The 20,240-nt window shown below is 42.1% G+C and overlaps 2 protein-coding genes across 2 annotated transcripts; both read right to left on the bottom strand.

The window, feature by feature from the left end:
• Positions 1 to 780: 780 nt before the first annotated feature.
• LOC137006162 (zona pellucida sperm-binding protein 3-like) lies at positions 781 to 3,520 on the bottom strand. The gene is made up of 8 exons (XM_067366701.1): positions 2,975 to 3,520; positions 2,418 to 2,536; positions 2,236 to 2,339; positions 1,993 to 2,170; positions 1,269 to 1,386; positions 1,108 to 1,190; positions 921 to 1,012; positions 781 to 851 (listed from the first exon to the last, which is right to left on the bottom strand). The coding sequence occupies exons 1-8, from the start codon at positions 3,518 to 3,520 to the stop codon at positions 781 to 783; spliced, it is 1,311 nt and encodes a 436-aa protein (XP_067222802.1).
• A 4,246-nt stretch (positions 3,521 to 7,766) lies between these two features.
• On the bottom strand, positions 7,767 to 10,540 carry LOC137006161 (zona pellucida sperm-binding protein 3-like). Its single transcript, XM_067366700.1, has 8 exons — positions 9,995 to 10,540; positions 9,416 to 9,534; positions 9,234 to 9,337; positions 8,989 to 9,166; positions 8,265 to 8,382; positions 8,102 to 8,184; positions 7,907 to 7,998; positions 7,767 to 7,837 (listed from the first exon to the last, which is right to left on the bottom strand). The coding sequence occupies exons 1-8, from the start codon at positions 10,538 to 10,540 to the stop codon at positions 7,767 to 7,769; spliced, it is 1,311 nt and encodes a 436-aa protein (XP_067222801.1).
• Positions 10,541 to 20,240: the final 9,700 nt, after the last annotated feature.

The raw sequence follows: 20,240 nt of genomic DNA, 5'->3' as shown, positions 1-20,240 counted from the left end.
TCATGCACCAAACATTAACCAGCACTGTGTAGTTATGCACACATTTCATCAAGTCTTCATATGAATTATGTGCAAACTGGACACACAGTGGTGTAGCTGATCTGAACGCGATGACACAATTATTCTAATTGACAAAAGACTGATTTTGAGACTGCAGTGCTTGTAAACGTAATTAAAGTGGCCTATTATATATTCTTTCTCCCTTGTGCTAGGGAGTTGTCATTTTCTCCATGCTCATATTCATTATTCTGTATGAGTGTGTTCTATGTCTGTGCTTCATTGGTTGTTCTCCCCCCCTCTACACTCATTTTCCAGAGCTTTATGCACCTTTACAGAGTTTGAAGCTCAGAGGTGTGAATGACCAGGGTAAAACAGGATGGAGTGCTCATCTAATGAGCTGAATTGGGTGTTAAGTGAGAAATACCAGGACTGAAAACCACTGCATGAACAAATGAACTCACTAGAATGTAAAATTGGGGAAAACCTAGATTAAAGCAATCTAGAAGCCAAAAGCTTGTCTATTATAGGAATATGTAAAGAGTACCTGAGCTCAAACAATAGTCTAGAGATATTTGAGTACAGATCAGAACGAAATTAGTTGGTTTTGTACAATCACTAGGGATTGATGTGATCAAGCTTCAGTGGAAGTTGTTTCCCCTTTTATAAAGTCATAGGCTCTTTGAGAGCACAGGAATATGAAAGGGGGACTAGTGCAATTGTCACCCAGACATGAAGCAAAAATGACAAGTCAGATACATGCATGGATCAATGATGTCAGATTTATTGAGAAACAGCCTTTCGCTCTTGAACCATTACGGGACCAAGTGATGCCTTGCCTTCCCACTGAACACCTGGAGAAATAAATAAATTCAAGCACTTGAAAGTCAAGAGCAACCTTAGGAAGCACAAAAGCTACCAACCTCCATAGGGAGAAGCGGCAAGTTCACCAAAAGGACCACATGTAGAGTCACAGCAACCACAAACTTGGTCGTTTCCATCAGCAGCAAACCACCTGTGTTAAGATACACAGCAACTCCAGCATGAGCAGACTCATCTTTGAAGTCAAAGACTTGGTCCCCAAAAAAAAAAAAAAAGGGAGAAACATACCCATTGGCGAAGGAACAGGATTTGCTCTGAGCATCACTTGGTACAGAAGCAATAGTTGCCTTCAGAATACATGTTATGTAGAACTGCAAGGGATTACAGAAGTCAAATGTATTCATTATATGTGAAGAGAAGTCAGTCTCACTCATATTCCAAGTACATACAGAAGGACTGGAGCTCTCCTGGAACATAAACGCCTCCAGCTGGAACTGGATCTTGTCCTCCTGGGACCGAGGCATGAAGCGGGAGCTGGAAGCTGTAGCCTTGGCATCCACAAAGCACCTGAGAAGTGGTTACAAAGAACAGTCTCAACTATAGCATCAAGGCAAGGCAATTTGTATAGCACATTTAATACACAATGGTAAGTCAAAGTGCTTTACATAAATAGAAAGCACAGTAAAAACAGTTTTGCCATCTGGAGGGAAGAGCTAGGAAGTCTTAGGGAGTTTGTGGTCCAGAGTGGATCTAAACGGATCTTCAGCACACGACTGCTACCCGTTAAGGCACTTCATACTGATCAAGTTTCAATCTCCCCTTTTGCCAAGACACCTCAAACTGCACCACGCAGCCCTAAATCCCTCTTCCAGGGATATCTATGCAGTTCAAGTTTCCAAATGGTTTGTCCACTTATCCAAGTTTACCAAATTTAACCCAATCACAGGCTTTAGTCCCAATTCTCCCAGCTCTTTCAACCAGACAGCAATATTTAAGATGCATTAAAAGTCAGAAATAAAGATAATACATAAACAAAAAAAACAAAAAAAAAACAGGAGCAATTAAAAGAATAAAGAGAATATGTAGAAGATACAATGCAACTATACCTTACCCATAACTCTGTGACAAAGGGTTACAAAAGGAGTCCTAGAACATGAAGCTCCAGGACCTTACCCATGATTCTCAATGAAGGAATATCTCGGAAGGGAGTTCACATCAGGTCCTTGAGTGGCCACACAGCTGTCCACAAACACACGCAGAGGTACGTGATTGTACACCTTCACAGATGCCTCGATGTTAATAAAGCCACCCAGATAGTAAGAGTTTGAAGGCCTCTGATAGGACCAATCATCTACCAAAAAAGAACTTTTAGGCACAGCCACAATCTCAATGTTAAAGACATAAACCTGTACTTACCCATCATGAGCTTCAGGGAGAACAGCAAGACTTCTTCACCAACCTCCGTTGAGGCATAAGGGACCCATGTTGGCCTCAAGGCATCACTGCTTACATTTTGAAGCCTGCGGTTCATGAAGGTACCCATTAAAATGGTCTCAAAGCTGCACAAGCAGCATGCAGAAAGTCAAAAGACTGCTTACCTTTGATAATGGCATTGAATACCAACAACTGCATCATCGGCCCGGGTGATTGGAGTACCAGCAAGTGCCTCAGGGGTGTAGGTGAGAGAGAAGGTGTAGACAAGCTCATCCTCGGTCATCTGTAAGAGATTGTGGTTACCATGAAGGTCATCCCAAAGACAGTGCACTCTTATTACTACCAATGGGAGAAGTGCATTGTGCAATATGGGGCAACTCCTAAATAAGAGCCAATTGGTAAAAAAAAATTTGGTGTTCTCATTGAAGTGCAGGTCTCAGACTCCGGATTAAATGTGCCGTTCCAGGTTAAACTAGCTTTAACACTAGTCATTCTTGTTTAAGCACCATTCATACCATTTATGGGATAGTTCATGTCAGATTTTTGGTTTGGAGAGTTGTTAAAAGGCAAACGGTTTGAGAAACCAGGGTTACACATTCAACCAGGACTTTGTTTCAGCTGTCCTGGCATTGCTGATGCTGCAACAAGTGAACAGACTTTCCTTGAAAGATTTTGGCTATCATCTGCCACAAACCCCCCATTAGGATTAAAAAGTTCTTACCATCAGCACGCTGTTGCAGTCCTGTAGTTCATACTCAAAGATGAGCACCCTAGATGCAGTGTCCTGACCAACAACAGGACATCCACCTAGAGACAGACCAGTTGGCTGGATCAACTGACCATTGCTGAACAAGTCCTGCTGGACCTCCACAAGTACCCGGTTCTCATTACATTGAACAGCGACACTGCTGGGAGTCACAGGTTGCCTCAACTGGAAGTTCACCGCCAACTCGCTCTGGACCTCAGGAACAATGGGATACTTCCAATCCAAAGGCTTCACTGGACCCTGCAACAGCTGCTTCTCCTGAAGACCAAAAGGATCCTGTGCAAGATTTCTGGAGACTGGACTCAAAGGACTCTGAAACTGAGAAGCCACTTGCAAAGGGTTCCAGACCCCTAGAGACGTACGGGCAGGACTGTTGGAAGCTGGATCTGATTTTGGCCTCATGCTTCTTGGACTTTGACTGTACCTCAAACTTCCCCATGCATCAGACAAATCAAATGCAACAAGCACAACCACCACTAACACACCTTGCAGAAGCTCCATTCTAACAAACATTAACACAAATGCCACAACAAACACCAGTGCTTGGCTTGGCCATTTTGTACATTTTTGAATTAAGGTGGCTCCTCCCCTTTTAGCTTAATTGATTACCTTTGATTCTTCCCTGGACCTGTAGAGTTACGTTCTATAATGTCACTAGCCAATTGAAGGCTTGAGGTTAATCTAAAGTAATTTGACAATTAAAAAAACTGAATTTGACCATTATAGAAACTTCATTTAATCTAAAAAGCACCTGAACTCACACAAATAGAGATTATTCATTCATTCAACATCTTTAAAAAACAGATCACAGACAAATCCATATCCATTTACATATATTATATATATCTTCCAAGGGGTTTTTTCCCTCCTAGGACTTTTTTCCCAGTGCTAGCACGCTGGGTTTTTCTCCTAGGGGTTTTTTTCCACCCCTGGAAGTCAGCCGACATTGGCTTAATGTAGCACCATCTTGTATATGTTACATATTACCACGCTTGTTTGTACAGCTTATTTTTAACCACTTCCCTTTTTTCTGTGCTTCTAATATGTAAAGCTACTTTGAAACAATTACCAATTGTAAAAGCGCTATATAAATAAATTTGACTTGACTTGACAAAAGTTGTTAGTTTATGCTAGGTACACCACAAGATAATTGGGCTGATTTCTCCTCTTCTGACAATCCTAGGTATGTCCCAATTATCTTGATGGTTCTACAGATTGTCTTATCAGATTTTTTTGTGGTGTGAGGTGTGTTAATGCCGAGTTCAGACTGCACAATTTTAGCCCCGATTTTGGCTCGCCGACAGGTTTTGAGAAATCACTGACAAATGCCTGAAATCACAAGCAAATCGGAGCTCGTTCACGTGAGTGACAATCACGCAGTGTGAACGCGCAAAGACGCGATCTGAGAGAATCGCCGACGTGTCGCCGACGTCCGTGAAATATTTGGCATGCTAAATATCTGGACCTGTCGGCGATTCAAAATCCTGCTTTGTGAAAAGTGTTCTAACTGAAAACTACATCGGCGATGAGACGGCCAATGAGAGCGCAAGATACAGAGCAGCGGGGAGTTCGGGGAGGAGTTATAGACCACAACATCAGCAAGCATGGCTTCATTTCAGATAAACATTACAATTCTATCAAACAGAAACAAAGCACAAACATTTGCTTGACCCTCCGCAACAGCAGCACATTGAAAAGTTATGTATTTACCTCCAACTCTCGTTGCAGAACACAAAATCCACAGTCTCCTCAACCATTTCCTCCTCCATATTCTTTTTTCTTTTTCTTGTTTTCGCTACAAATCAGCGCACCAGCAATTCATATTACATATCGTTTTTAATAATAATAATAACTCCGGTCTTGCGTGATATGGCGTTGTTTCCTTGTCACATCTCGCGTGTGTTTGGTTGTGAAACGTAGTTTGCGTGCCAGACAGAGTTGTCAGCGATTCTTCCTATTGTAAAGTCATGCAGTGTGAAACCTTCTGTCGCCGATCCATCGTGCAGTATGAACACAGCAGCGACTGAATGCTGGCCAAGATAGTCATGCAGTGTGAAAAGAACAGTGACCCGACTACTTTGATAATCGTGCAGTCTGAACTCTGCTAAAGAGTGACTGAATCTACTCAGAAGAACGTCAGAGATGCCCCGATCACGAATCGTAAACATGTTGAATATTTACAATAAGAAATCCTGATGCGTTGGGGGAAACCCAGAGGACAAATGTGTGCACGCTCTGGAGATTATCACGTGAAACAAAACAATATCCAATCAGAAAGTGAGCTGACAGAAGCATAAACACTGTCATGGCGCAGAACAAAGTTAAATTTGGACAGCAAAGATGGAGGATCAGCTTGTTGATTTGTGGCAACAGCATGAGTGTTTAAATGTGTCCTGTAAAACATACCAAAGTCATTCCAACCACTATCAACGCAATTTCTTCCAGTCTATCGTCAGTGATCTTTACTCTGAAGATTTGAGAGATTTTGCAAGACCAATTTGCTGCTTGATTTCCTATAGGGTTTTATAATGGAGTTTTTCCATTTGAGTAAAATAAAGCCCGTGCTAAACATAACTTGTCAAAACTTTGATGTTTTGTTTCACAATATACACGTGCCAAACTGCCTCTACTTCTAAAAATGTCTTTTAAAAAAATGAACATAACTGCTTCAAAATATATTTCATGCATGTAAGTAATTTACATTGTAGAAAAAATTGTCAAAGTATTGTCAAGTTATGTTTACCACAGGCTTTATTTTACACAAAAGAACCCACAGGAAAATCTCAAAGGAAACAGCAGTGAATCAGTCTTCTGGGTCCTGATGTCATACCTGCACCACTCTATAGGCACAGTGTTTCTTTACGTGTCATCCTAAACTACTGGCTTGGCAGCAGAATACATTTAGTCATTCACAGATCCGTGTGAACGGGGATCGTTTGACAACGTTGTTTGGATGTGTAACTTTTCAAAAATGCAAAGGAAAACTTCCCTTGTAGTACTTTTGTTGTGTAAACATACATACCCTGCATCTCAAATGCCCCCTAGGTCATGAGTCTGTCTAAACTATTGTGGCCAACTCCCTTATCAGTGCCCTGACTACTGAACTAGGGAGCTGACTGAGACCCACGCTTAGTTCAGTTAAAAGGTCATGAAACCCCAAAACACGTTTTTTGAGATGTAAACAGATATGTATAGGCTGCACGTCATTGAAAACACTAAAGGTACTCAATGTTATTCATAAGTGAAAAATAATTATTTTTGCATTTTTCAGAGCGATTTCCGTCTTCCGGTTTGAAGTCGGAGCAATGTCACAAAATCTGACGTCATCGTGTACTTTCGGCTCAGGTATGGGCATGGTTGAACATGCTGACAGACCGTTTTGAGCGATTCTCGACATATATTCATGACATAAAGCTCATTTAATCCAATCACTGCAGTGTAGTATGCATAATATAATTGCGGTATTATGCATGAGGAAGTATCACTTTTCTCGCCTCGCTCTCTTGTCATTCAGAGACATATCTTTGGTGTTCATTTCCTCAGTGCTACAACACAATGTGTTTTCCTGAGACGTGACCAGAGCAGAGGTTTGTGTGCATGTGGATTGTTTTGCTGTAATCTACAGGCACAAATGGAAAATATGTTCGCGTGAGATCACATTACAGCAGAGAATTGAAATGTCACAAAAGTGCAGCTCATTCACCTCTGCCTGCTCTAGCAGCGTTCAAACACACGAGCCATAGGCGGTTTCCTTCAGCACAGCAGCACATGTTTGTATTTTGCTTGCGATGCGGTCAGAACTGGAGTTTGAACACAAACACATGAAAAATATGACATGCTATACATGCAGAGCGCGCATATGATCGGTTTCAGCGCAGAGCTTTGCATTGTTTAACAATAGCCACGTGGCACATAGCTCATACAGAAAGTATCCATGTTGAAAGTTATCACACATTCTCCAGCACCAAACATTAACCAGCACGGTGTAGTTATGCACACATTTCATCAAGTCTTCATATGAATTCTGTGCAAACTGGACACAGTGGTGTAGCCTGTCTGAACACGATGACATGATTCTAATTGACAAAAGACTGATTTTGAGACTGCAGTGCTTGTAAACGTAATTAAAGTGGCCTATTATATATTCTTTCTCCCTTGTGCTTGGGAGTTGTCATTTTCTCCATGCTCATATTCATTATTCTGTATGAGTGTGTTCTATGTCTGTGCTTCATTGGTTGTTCTCTCCCCCTCTACACTCATTTTCCAGAGCTTTATGCACCTTTACAGAGTTTTTGAAGCTCAGAGGTGTGAATGACCAGGGTAAAACAGGGGTTTCATGACCCTTTAGTGGAGTGCTCATCTAATGAGCTGAATTGGGTGTTAAGTGAGAAATACAAGGGACATACCAGGACTGAAAACCACTGCATTAACAAATGAACTCACTACAAGGCTTTCCAATTTTACAATCTAGAAGCCAAAAGCTTGTCTATTATAGGAATATGTAAAGAGTACCTGAGCTCAAACAATAGTCTAGAGATATTGGAGTACAGATTAGAACGAAATTAGTTAGTTTTGTACAATCACTAGGGATTGATGTGATCAAGCGTCAGTGGAAGTTGTTTCCCCTTTATAAAGTCATAGGCTCTTTGAGAGCACAGGAATATGAAAGGGGGACTAGTGCAATTGTCACCCAGACATGAAGCAAAAATGACAAGTCAGATACATGCATGGATCAATGATGTCAGATTTATTGAGAAACAGCCTTTCGCTCTTGAACCATTACGGGACCAAGTGATGCCTTGCCTTCCCACTGAACACCTGAAGAAATAAATAAATTCAAGCACTTGAAAGTCAAGAGCAACCTTAGGAAGCACAAAAGCTACCAACCTCCATAGGGAGAAGCGACAAGTTCACCAGCAGGACCACATGTAGAGTCACAGCAACCACAAACTTGGTTGTTTCCATCAGCAGCAAACCACCTGTGTTAAGATACACAGCAACTCCAGCATGAGCAGACTCATCTTTGAAGTCAAAGACTTGGTCCCAAAGAAAAAAAAAAAAAAAAAAAGAAAAGAAACATACCCATTGGCGAAGGAACAGGATTTGCTCTGAGCATCACTTGGTACAGAAGCAATAGTTGCCTTCAGAATACATGTTATGTAGAACTGCAAGGGATTACAGAAGTCAAATGTATACATTATATAGGTGAAGAGAAGTCAGTCTCACTCATATTCCAAGTACATACAGAAGGACTGGAGCTCTCCTGGAACATAAACGCCTCCAGCTGGAACTGGATCTTGTCCTCCTGGGACCGAGGCATGAAGCGGGAGCTGGAAGCTGTAGCCTTGGCATCCACAAAGCACCTGAGAAGTGGTTACAAAGAACAGTCTCAACTATAGAATCAAGGCAAGGCAATTTGTATAGCACATTTAATACACAATGGTAAGTCAAAGTGCTTTATGTAAAGAATAGAACAAGGAATAGAAATAACAGTAAAAACAGTTTTGCCATCTGGATGGAAGAGCTAGGAAGTCTTAGGGAGTTTGTGGTCCAGAGTGGATCTAAATGGATCTTCCTCACGCGACTGCACTGCTACCAGTTAAGGCACTTCATACTGATAAAGTTTCAATCTCCCCCTTTGCCAAGACACCTCATACTGCACCACACATCTCCGGAAGGAGGATTTAGGGCTATCTATGCAACGCAGTTCAAGTTTCCAAATGGTTTGTCCACTCATCCAAGTTTACCAAATTTTAACCTAATCACAGGCTTTAGTCCTAATTCTCCCAGCTCTTTCAACCAGACAGCGATATTTAAAATGCATTAAAAGTCAGAAATAAGATAAGAAAAAAAAAGCAATTAAAATAATAAAGAGAATATGTATAAGATACAATGCAACTAGACATTACCCATAACTCTGTGACAGTGTTACAAAAGGAGTCCTAGAACATGAAGCTCCAGGACCTTACCCATGATTCTCAATGAAGGAATATCTCGGAAGGGAGTTCACATCAGGTCCTTGAGTGGCCACACAGCTGTCCACAAACACACGCAGAGGTACGTGATTGTACACCTTCACAGATGCCTCGATGTTAATAAAGCCACCCAGATAGTAAGAGTTTGAAGGCCTCTGATAGGACCAATCATCTACCAAAAAAGGGAACTTTTAGGCACAGCCACAATCTCAATGTTAAAGACATAAACCTGTACTTACCCATCATGAGCTTCAGGGAGAACAGCAAGACTTCTTCACCAACCTCCTTTGAGGCATAAGGGACCCATGTTGGCCTCAAGGCATCACTGCTTACATTGTGAAGCCTGCGGTTCATGAAGGTACCCATTAAAATGGTCTCAAAGCTGCACAAGCATCATGCAGAAAGTCAAAATACTGCTTACCTTTGATAATGGCATTGAATACCAACAACTGCATCATCGGCCCGGGTAATTGGAGTACCAGCAAGTGCCTCAGGGGTGTAGGTGAGAGAGAAGGTGTAGACAAGCTCATCCTCGGTCATCTGTAAGAGATTGTGGTTACCATGAAGGTCATCCCAAAGACAGTGCACTCTTATTACCAATGGGAGAAGTGCATTGTGCAATATGGGGAAACTCCTAAATAAGAGCCAATTGGTAAAAAAAAAAAAAAAAAACACTGCCTTTAGAAGCTTTGGTGTTCCCATTGAAGTGCAGGTCTCAGACTCCGGATTAAATGTGCCGTTCCAGGTTAAAAACTAGCTTTAACTAGTCATTCTTGTTTAAGCAGCATTCATACCATTTATGGGATAGTTCAGGTCAGATTTTTGGTTTGGAGAGTTGTTAAAAAGGCAAACGGTTTGAGAAATCAGGGTTACACATTCAAACAGGACTTTGTCTCAGCTGTCCTGGCATTGCTAATGCTGCAACAAGTGAACAGACTTTCCTTAAAGATTTTGGCTATCCTCTGCCACAAACCCCCCATTAGGATTAAAAAGTTCTTACCATCAGCACGCTGTTGCAGTCCTGTAGTTCATACTCAAAGATGAGCACCCTAGATGCAGTGTCCTGACCAACAACAGGACATCCACCTAGAGACAGACCAGTTGGCTGGATCAACTGACCATTGCTGAACAAGTCCTGCTGGACCTCTACAAGTACCCGGTTCTCATTGCATTGAACCGCGACACTGCTGGGAGTCACAGGTTGCCTCAACTGGAAGTTCACTGCCAACTCGCTCTGGACCTCAGGAACAAGGGGATACTTCCAATCCAAAGGCTTCACTGGACCCTGCAACAGCTGCTTCTCTTGAAGGCCAAAGGGATCCTGTGCAAGATTTCTGGAGACTGGACTCAAAGGACTCTGAAACTGAGAAGCCACTTGCAAAGGGTTCCAGACCCCTAGAGAAGAACGGTCAGGACTGTTGGAAGCTGGATCTGATTTTGGCTTCATGCTTCTTGGACTTTGACTGTACCTCAAACTTCCCCATGCATCAGACAAATCAAATGCAACAAGCACAACCACCACTAACACACCTTGCAGAAGCTCCATTCTAGTAAACATTAACACAAATGCCACAACAAACACCAGTGCTTGGCTTGGCCATTTTGTACATTTTTGAATTAAGGTGGCTCCTCCCCTTTTAGCTTAATTGATTACCTTTGATTCTCCCCTAGACCTGTAGAGTTTATGCATTAGCAAATGAGAACGTTCTATAATGTCACTAGCCAATTGAAGGCTTGAGGTTAATCTAAAGTAATTTGACAATTTAAAAAACTGAATTTGACCATTATAGAAACTTCATTTAATCTAAAAAGCACCTGAACTCACACAAATAGAGATTATTCATTCATTCAACATCTTTAAAAAACAGATCACAGACAAAAGTTGTTAGTTTATGCTAGTTACACACCACAAAATAATTGGGCTGATTTCTCCTCTTCTGACAATCCTAGGTATGTCCCAATTATCTTGACGGTTCTACAGATTATCTTATCAGATTTTTTTGTGGTGTGAGGTGTGTTAATGCCGAGTTCAGACTGCACGATTTTAGCCCCGATTTTGGCTCGCTGACAGGTTTTGAGAAATCACTGACAAATGGCCGAAATCACAAGCAAATCGGAGCTCGTTCACGCGAGCGACAATCACGCAGTGTGAACGAGCAAAGACGCGATCTGAGAGAATCGTGAAATATTTGGCATGCTAAATATCTGGACCTGTCGGCGATTCAAAATCCTGCTTTGTGAAAAGTGTTCTAACTGAAAACTACATCGGCGGTGACCGACGGCCAATGAGAGAGCAAGATACAGAGCAGCGGGGAGTTCGGGGAGGAGTTATAGACCACAACATCAGCAAGCATGGCTTAATTTCAGATAAACATTACAATTCTATCAAACAGAAACAAAGCACAAACATCTGCTTGACCATCTGCAACAGCAGCACATTGAAAAGTTATGTATTTACCTCCAACTCTCGTTGCAGAACACAAAATCCACAGTCTCCTCAACCATTTCCTCCTCCATATTCTTTTTTTCTTTTTCTTGTTTTCGCTACAAATCAGCGCACCAGCAATTCATATTACATATCGTTTTTAATAATAATAATAACTCCGGTCTTGCGTGATATCGCGTTGTTTCCTTGTCACATCTCGCGTGTGTTTGGTTGTGAAACGTAGTTTGCGTGCCAGACAGAGTTGTCAGCGATTCTTCCTATTGTAAAGTCATGCAGTGTGAAACCTTCTGTCGCCGATCCATCGTGCAGTATGAACACAGCAGCGACTGAATGCTGGCCAAGATAGTCAGGCAGTGTGAAAAGAACAGTGACCCGACTACTTTGATAATCGTGCAGTCTGAACTCGGCTTAAGAGTGACTGAATCTACTCAGAAGAACGTCAGAGGTGCCCCGATCACGAATCGTAAACATGTTGAATATTTACAATAAGAAATCCTGATGCGTTGGGGGAAACCCAGAGGACAAATGTGTGCACGCTCTGGAGATTATCACGTGAAACAAAACTATGTCCAATCAGAAAGTGAGCTGACAGAAGCATAAACACTGTCATGGCGCAGAACAAAGTTAAATTTGGACAGTAAAGATGGAGGATCAGCTTGTTGATTTGTGGCAACAGCATGAGTGTTTAAATGTGTCCTGTAAAACATACCAAAGTCATTCCAACCACTATCAACGCAATTTCTTCCAGTCTATCGTCAGTGATCTTTACTCTGAAGATTTGAGAGATTTTGCAAGACCAATTTGCTGCTTGATTTCCTATAGGGTTTTATAATGGAGTTTTTCCATTTGAGTAAAATAAAGCCTGTGCTAAACATAACTTGTCAAAACTTTGATGTTTTGTTTCACAATATACACGTGCCAAACTGCCTCTACTTCTAAAAATGTCTTTTAAAAAAATGAACATAACTGCTTCAAAATATATTTCATGCGTGTAAGTAATTTACATTGTAGAAAAAATTGTCAAAGTATTGTCAAGTAATGTTTACCACAGACTTTATTTTACACAAAAGAACCCACAGGAAAATCTCAAAGGAAACAGCAGTGAATCAGTCTTCTGGGTCCTGATGTCATACCTGCACCACTCTATAGGCACAGTGTTTCTTTACGTGTCATCCTAAACTACTGGCTTGGCAGCAGAATACATTTAGTCATTCACAGATCCGTGTGAACGGGGATCGTTTGACAACGTTGTTTGGATGTGGAACTTTTAAAAAATGCAAAGGAAAACTTCCCTTGTAGTACTTTTGTTGTGTAAACATACATACCCTGCATCTCAAATGCAACCTAGGTCATGAGTCTGTCTAAACTATTGTGGCCAACTCCCTTATCAGTGCCTTGACTACTGAACTAGGGAGCTGACTGAGACCCACGCTTAGTTCAGTTAAAAGGTCATGAAACCCCAAAACACGTTTTTTGAGATGTAAACAGATATGTATAGGCTGCACGTCATTGAAAACACTAAAGGTACTCAATGTTATTCATAAGTGAAAAATAATTATTTTTGCATTTTTCAGAGCGATTTCTGTCTTCCGGTTTGAAAAACTGAGTCGGAGCAATGTCACAAAATCTGACGTCATCGTGTACTTTCGGCCCAAGTATGGGCATGGTTGAACATGCTGACAGACCGTTTTGAGCGATTCTCGACATATATTCATGACATAAAGCTCATTCAATCCAATCACTGCAGTGTAGTATGCATAATATTATAATTGCGGTATTATGCATGAGGAAGTATCAATTTTCTCGCCTCGGTCTCTTGTCATTCAGAGACATATCTTTGGTGTTCGTTTCCTCAGTGCTACAACACAATGTGTTTTCCTGAGACGTGACCAGAGCAGAGGTTTGTGTGCATGTGGATTGTTTTGCTGTAATCTACAGGCACAAATGGAAAATATGTTCGCGTGAGATCACATTACAGCAGAGAATTCAAATGTCACAAAAGTGCAGCTCATTCACCTCTGCCTGCTCTAGCAGCGTTCAAACACACGAGCCATAGGCGGTTTCCTTCAGCACAGCAACACGTGTTTGTATTTTGCTTGCGATGCGGTCAGAACTGGGGGGTATTCCAGAAAGCTTGGTTAACTTACCATTTGATAAACTATAACCTCTGGGTTGATTTACCCCAAACAGGCATACCATGAGTATGTCGGTTCCAAAACACCTGAGAAGAGTCAGTTTAATCAACCTCTGACTGGTTACCCAGAGTTAATGCACGTGCACGGTGCATGTATAAAGACATTTTCAATGGATCGCCGATTTCACGAGTCACCATGGAAACTCAAAGCGAAAAAAAGAGAGCTGGAGGAAGAGTTGGAAGTTTTAATGCATGCTTATGAGGAGTTTAAGCCAATAATATTAAAAAGAAGCAAAACAGCTGCATCGGCTAAAGCAAGAGAGTTGGCTTGGCAAGAAATAACGGACAGAGTAAATGCGTGAGTGTATTAAATTACAAATTTGGTATTGGCTCCCGATTTATTGAAATGCAAAATAATGAAGTATGACTTATACATCCTTTTGAATATGTTAAATCACTATGAAAGCATTTACTTTTCCTGCCATTTATTTCTTTAGCTTGAAATAATAATGTATATTTCTTATTTAATAAGGTGTAATCCTTCTGGAGCCACAAGAACTTTAAGCCAAGTCAAAATGAAACACAAAAACATTCTGCAAAAAGGTAATATTTGATTACACAATTACTGAACTATTATTATAACAGGATTTAGTATATTCATTCTGTCATGCAGCTAACAGAAAGAAGACTGAAGCCCGTCTAACTGGCGGGGGGCCACCACCACCTCCCCTCACCCCATCTGAGGAGCTGGCTCTGTCCCTTAATAAAGGGCGACCAGTGGTTGCTGGCATTCCAGGGGGCAGTTCATCAAACATACTATGCCCCACAAGTGATGGTGAAAAAAGGGTGAAATGTAAGTTTACCTCTATGATTTGTTTTCATTTTTTGTCCTGATAAATTACTATCTCTGTCACTTAAAGGCTAAGATTAAGATTAATTTTTTATGTAGGCTTATTTTATTTAACTGCATATGATGTATTATTTTCTTTGATAATATTGAGAATTTAACGGGTTGTGTGTTCTTATAGATACTGATGGACGGATTGTATTATTGGACTCTCCAGAAAGAACACAATCTGTCACAGTTGTAAGTGATTTGTTGTCAGGTACTCTTAGGTTTACTTAGGTTTTTTTTTTTTTTTTTTTTTTTTTTTTTGCCAAATAATGTATACTTGAATATTTGTCTTGTAGGATCAAGATGATGATGACGATGAAGAGACCACATCTGCTGTGACAGAAGTGGACAATGCTGGTAGATCCACTGAGGTATGATGCATACCATTATGATGTATGGCCCCTTTTTGCATTAGAGTAACAAACTGTCATTGTCCTTTCATAGTACATACCTAGGGATTTGCCCACAGATGAGGGTCCTTCAGCCTCAGCACACAATCTAAGCAGGGTAAGAATTTGTGTCCATGTGTCCATATTTTAATTTTATTGTCTGACCAAACAATCTCATTTATTACATTTTTCCACCTTAGTTGCCAGCAAAGGAGCTGTATAAGGTCCATCTTCAAAAACAAATAAGAAAAAGTGACATGGAGATGGACCTTATACAGCTTCAAATGGAAGAGAAAAGGCTCCTCATTAAAAAAGCAGCACTTGAAATAGAATTACTTGAGAATCGCCTTAAGGTGAGAACTTGTCTGAATATTAATCTGTTGCATGTTAAAAGTGGTCTGTCTGTCTGTCTGTCTGTCTGTCTGTGTCTATCTCTATCTATCTATCTATCTATCTATCTATCTATCTATCTATCTATCTATCTATCTATCTATCTATCTATCTATCTATCTATCTATCTATCTATCTATCTATCTATCTATCTATCTATCTATCTATCTATCTGTATGTATGTATGTATGTATGTATGTATGTGTAAAGCAATATATAAAAAAAAAAAAAAAAAACATTTTAATGTATTTTACTTTTATTGTTTTTCAGGAAATGAAGAAATAAACTGCCTGGCAGACCAGTGCAAAAAAAACTAATAAAAGTAATTTTGACAAATCCTGTCTCTCAAAAGTCTTCCGTCTCTGTTGGCCTCTAAAATCTGTCGGTGTTCCTCTGGGCCATCTTCCTCAATACAAGGAGGGTGGCTCTCTCCTCTTATAGTGGCAATATTGTGAAGCACAACACAAGCCACAATAATGTCGCATGCCCTCTCTGGACTAACCCGGAGCCCACGCAGACACTGAAACCGAGATTTGAGGATCCCTATAGTCATCTCCACCTTGGCCCGTGTTCGGCTGTGAGCCAGGTTAAACCGTGTCTGTGGTCCAGGCTCAGGTTCAAGGTAGGGTGTCATTAAATAGGGCAGACAAGGGTATCCTCTGTCCCCCAGCAAGTAACCATTGTACTGTCCTGTAATGATTGAAGTGTACAACACAAATATAGTAAAAACGAAAAAACAAAAATTGTATAAAGCAAATCATACCCTGCTGAAATGTCTGGCATAATGATGACTCGCGGAAAATTCTGGCATCATGCACAGATCCTGGCCATTTTGCCTCGACATTGGTGATAATTTGGGTTGCCTCACATATTACCTATAGTTAGTGGAAAAAGTAATGACTTTGATGATTTTAAGAAGGGGAAAAAATTAAGTTGTTACCTGTACATTGATACTATGAATAGATTTCCTATTAACATAGTCTCCCTCATTTATTGATGGAGCTTTAATAGGAATGTGAGTGCCATCAATGCACCCAATTACATTTGGAAACCCTGAAACAGAAAGTTATGGAAGTATGAAGTGTGTGCATAATGAATACATGTATAGATATTAATAATATGACTAAATATTAAATATGCGTCATATATTTTACTACAAAGGACAAACCTGCCACTCTGTGGAATTCGTCTTTAATAACAAGCAGAGGTTTATGGCCAGGGAACTGTACAAACGTGGGTAACAACTGTTTAAGTGCCAGACACACTGTACGAACGGCTCTACACACAGTTGCCTTTCCCACATGCTCTGAATCGCCCACACTGTACAAAAAATGGCCAGACGCAAAAAACCTAAGTGCTATGCACAGAATGTTTTCTGTGCTAAGCGCAGAGCCGCGGTTTGTCACATTTGCGATATGCGGTTTTAAAAGACGTGTTAAATAAACTAATGAATCTTTTTAGTATCGCAATACTACTGTAGTACCGCTACACTCTGCAACCCTAATATGAAATGTTGGTATTATGTGTCATTTTATTAAATTGTTGTTACAGTCATCTTGTTTTGTTTGCTTTATGAAGGTCGCCAGCAAGATCAGAGCACAGATTTGATCTGAAATTCAGGCCGCTGGCTCCAAAGGTGGACCTTGACCCAACCTATTCACTTTTCCAAATATTTGTTACACACAGGACAGCAACCAAATCAAGTCAGTTTTGTAGAGCTTTTTACATGCAGGCTGTGTCGGGGCAGCTTTACAGTGATAGCAAAATAATTTTGGCTGCACATCAGCTCTAGAAGAAAATGGTGCCATTGTGCAGCTTAAGTAAGTCCAGTATTGATTCATTCCATCATAAAACTACTTTTTCATAGTTAATTTATCTTATACAACAGCTCTGGATGAAAAGTGATGTCATCATCCAGGACAGTTCAGTTTGCATACAGTGGTGTGCAGTGAAGACAATGAAGACAGATCAAACATTGTTGAATATCAAGTGTCCACAACTAAGCAAGCCAGAAGCAACAGCAGCAAGGAACCACAGCTGCCCCAAAAGGCCTCTCTGAGCATCAGAGTCAAACACTTTAGTCACTGGCCATCAGAGGTTTTAAAGATCTATATCCTAATCCAATCACTTCCATGTTAAAGAAGCTCCGCAAACCCTTACCTGCCAAATTCTTCAGCTTCAGCTTGTTCTCTCGCTAAATCCTACAAGCTCACCATATCCACCTCAATTAACACCATCAATCCACTAAAATGGTCTCGGTGCAGCAGCGTCTTCTCACCTGATTCCGCAGGACCCCACTCTGTTCTTACATTGCCGCTCCCGCAGGAGCTCCTTCCCTGGCAAACCTTGCCTTCACCATGCAGCAACGTTATCTCCACGCTCTCGCAGGAGCTCAGTTTGTCTGGCTGATCTTTCCACTGCAGCTGCAACGATGTGCCCTCCACTCCCATAGGAGCCCAGTTCTATAGCAAAAAAAACAAAAAAAAACTTTCTCTCCACCACTGACGAGGCTTACCCATCCAACACAGTGAGTCTTGATCTCCCGTCGGATGCAGCGAGAGCCCTCCCGGTCAGTTTCCATCTTTTTAACTTTTTCCGTCCAGTGAGGCTTACCCATCCGATGCTGCGAGAGCCCTCACAGTCATTTTCCATCATTTCTCCTTTGTCCAACGAGCCTTATCTGTCCTATGCCATGAGTATTGATCTCCCGTCAGATGCAGCGAGAGCCCTCCCAATCATCTTTTTCCGTCCAGTGAGGCTTACCCATCCGACACAATGAGTCTTGATCTCCTGTCGGATGCAGCGAGAGCCCTCCTGGTCAGTTTCCATCTTTTTCCTTCTTTGTCCGGCGAGGCTTACCCATCCGATGCCACGAGTATTGATCTCCTGTTGGATGCAGCGAGAGCCCTCCCGGTCAGTTTCCAACTTTTTAACTTTTTCCATCCAGTGAGGCTTACCCGTCCGACACAGTGAGTCTTGATCTCCCATCGGATGCAGCGAGAGCCCTCCCTGTCAGCTTCCATCATGCTATCCTTCTCTGTCTGGCGAGGCTTACCCGTCTGATGCCACAAGCATTGCTTTTCTGGAGCCTTGGTCTCCCATCTGACGCCGCGAGAGCCTCCCGGTCAGTGCTTCCTTCCTCGTCCGGCGAGGCTTACCCGTCCGAGGTCTTGAGCATTGGTCTCCTGGAGCCTTGGTCTCCCGTCGGATGCCGCGAGAGCCTCCCGGTCGTTCTTCTGTGCTTTACTCTCTGCTCGTCTCCCAGCGAGGCTTACCCATCTGATGTCATGAGCCTTGGTCTCCCATCTGATGCTGCGAGAGCCTCCTGGTCCGTGCTGCTTTCCTTGTCCAGCGAGGCTTACCCCTCCGAGGCCTTGAGCATTGGTCTCCTGGAGCCTTGGTCTCCCGTCGGACGCCGCGAGAGCCTCCTGGTCGAGCCTCTGCTCTTTACTTTCCGCCAGTGTGCTAGCGAGGTTTACCCATCCGATGCCAGGAGCATTGGTCTCCTGGAGCCTTGGTCTCCCATCGGATGCTGCGAGAGCTCTCCTGGCCAGGCATTCAAATTTCTTTCATCCCGCCATCAGCCAATGGAACCCACTCACCTGTTGCCGGGGGCCGCTCCCGGCAGAGGCTGAGTGGGCCCCTGTTGGCTGGTCATTCTTAAACCATGTCGCCCCTCGTCTTTCGGTTGGTAGGGCTCACCAGTTTGACACTGAGCATTGGTCTCCTGTCAGACGTAACCAGAGCCCTCCCGATCGGCCGCTCCAAATCACGCGCTCCCCGTCAATTGGTCGGTAGGGCCCGTCTACCTGGCGATGCACAATCCCGTCAGAGGCAGCACGGACCCCCCCGCTCAGATGGTTTAACTCATACTGCTCCTCATTTATCGGCCGGTAGGGCTTTACGCATCTGATACAATGAGCCTTGGTCTCCCATCAGATGTCACGAGCCCTCCCGATTGGTCGTTCCAAATTTCAGCTACCCATCGTTTGTCGGCTAGTAGGGCCCATCCGCCTTGTACAGAGATGCACTCCTGTCAGTGGCAACATGGGCTCTCCTGGTCAAGTGACCAGGCTTCTTGAAATGCCAGTCCGCCAATTCTCGGCGTCTTTTGGGGGTCTTTAGTCTGGCGGCTGTCCTTTTTGCTCTTTTGCTTTTTTTTGGGGGGGGAGTACTCTAGGTTCGGGCCAAAATTCCGAGCTCGGAGCCCTCTCCCCGGACAGCACGCCAAATACGCAAAACTTTACTCCATTTAATTATATGGATATGTGAACTCGTAAAATGCTATACACGCGGAGCGCGCATATAATCTGTTTCAGCACGGAGCTTTGCGTTGTTTAACACTAGCCACGTGGCACATAGCTCATACAGAAAGTATCCTTGTTGAAAGTTAATTCACACATTCTCCTACACCAAACATTAACCAGCATGGTGTAGTTATGCACACATGTCATCTGAACGCGACATTATTCTAAGACAAGACTTTTTGAGACTGCAGTGCTTGTGAAACTTAATTAAAGTGGCCTATTATATATTCTCATTTCTCCCTTGTGCTAGGGAGTTGTCATTTTCTCCATGCTCATTTATTCTGTATAATGTGTTCTATGTCTGTGCTTCATTGGTTGTTCCCCCTGAAAACCACTGCATTAACAAATGAAAACTCACTAGAATGTAAAATTTGGGGAAAGAACCTAGATTAAAGCAATCTAGAAACTAAAAGCTTGGCCATTATAGAAAATTAGATAAGTACCCGAGCTCAAACAATAGTCTAGAGATTAAATATTTGAGTACAGATCAGAACAAAACGTGTTTTGTACAATCACTAGGGATCGATGTGATCAAGCTTCAGTGGAAGATTACTATTTCCCTTTTATAAAAGGATAGGCATAGGCTCTTTGAGAGCACAGGAATATGAAAGGGGGACTAGTGCAATTGTCACCCAGACATGAAGCAAAAATGACAAGATACATGCAAGGATCAATGATGTCAGAT

This window comes from Chanodichthys erythropterus, chromosome 18, assembly GCF_024489055.1.
Source record: "Chanodichthys erythropterus isolate Z2021 chromosome 18, ASM2448905v1, whole genome shotgun sequence".
NCBI classification, from domain to species: domain Eukaryota; kingdom Metazoa; phylum Chordata; class Actinopteri; order Cypriniformes; family Xenocyprididae; genus Chanodichthys; species Chanodichthys erythropterus.
Note: the sequence above shows the minus strand (reverse complement) of the source record. Positions and strands in the feature narration are given on the sequence as shown.

What these genes read in the sequence shown, in the direction of transcription:
- LOC137006161 (XM_067366700.1), bottom strand. Translation starts at nt 10,540, where the DNA reads ATGGAGCTTCTGCAAGGTGTGTTAGTGGTGGTTGTGCTTGTTGCATTT. An exon ending in ACTGCAACAGCGTGCTGATG is followed by an intron (nt 9,535 to 9,994) that starts GTAAGAACTTTT and finishes AATCTCTTACAG; the next exon opens with ATGACCGAGGATGAGCTTGT. An exon ending in TGTCGCTTCTCCCTATGGAG is followed by an intron (nt 7,838 to 7,906) that starts GTTGGTAGCTTT and finishes TTATTTCTTCAG; the next exon opens with GTGTTCAGTGGGAAGGCAAG.
- LOC137006162 (XM_067366701.1), bottom strand. Translation starts at nt 3,520, where the DNA reads ATGGAGCTTCTGCAAGGTGTGTTAGTGGTGGTTGTGCTTGTTGCATTT. An exon ending in ATTCAATGCCATTATCAAAG is followed by an intron (nt 2,340 to 2,417) that starts GTAAGCAGTCTT and finishes CATGAACCGCAG; the next exon opens with GCTTCAAAATGTAAGCAGTG. An exon ending in AGGAGAGCTCCAGTCCTTCT is followed by an intron (nt 1,191 to 1,268) that starts GTATGTACTTGG and finishes AATCCCTTGCAG; the next exon opens with TTCTACATAACATGTATTCT.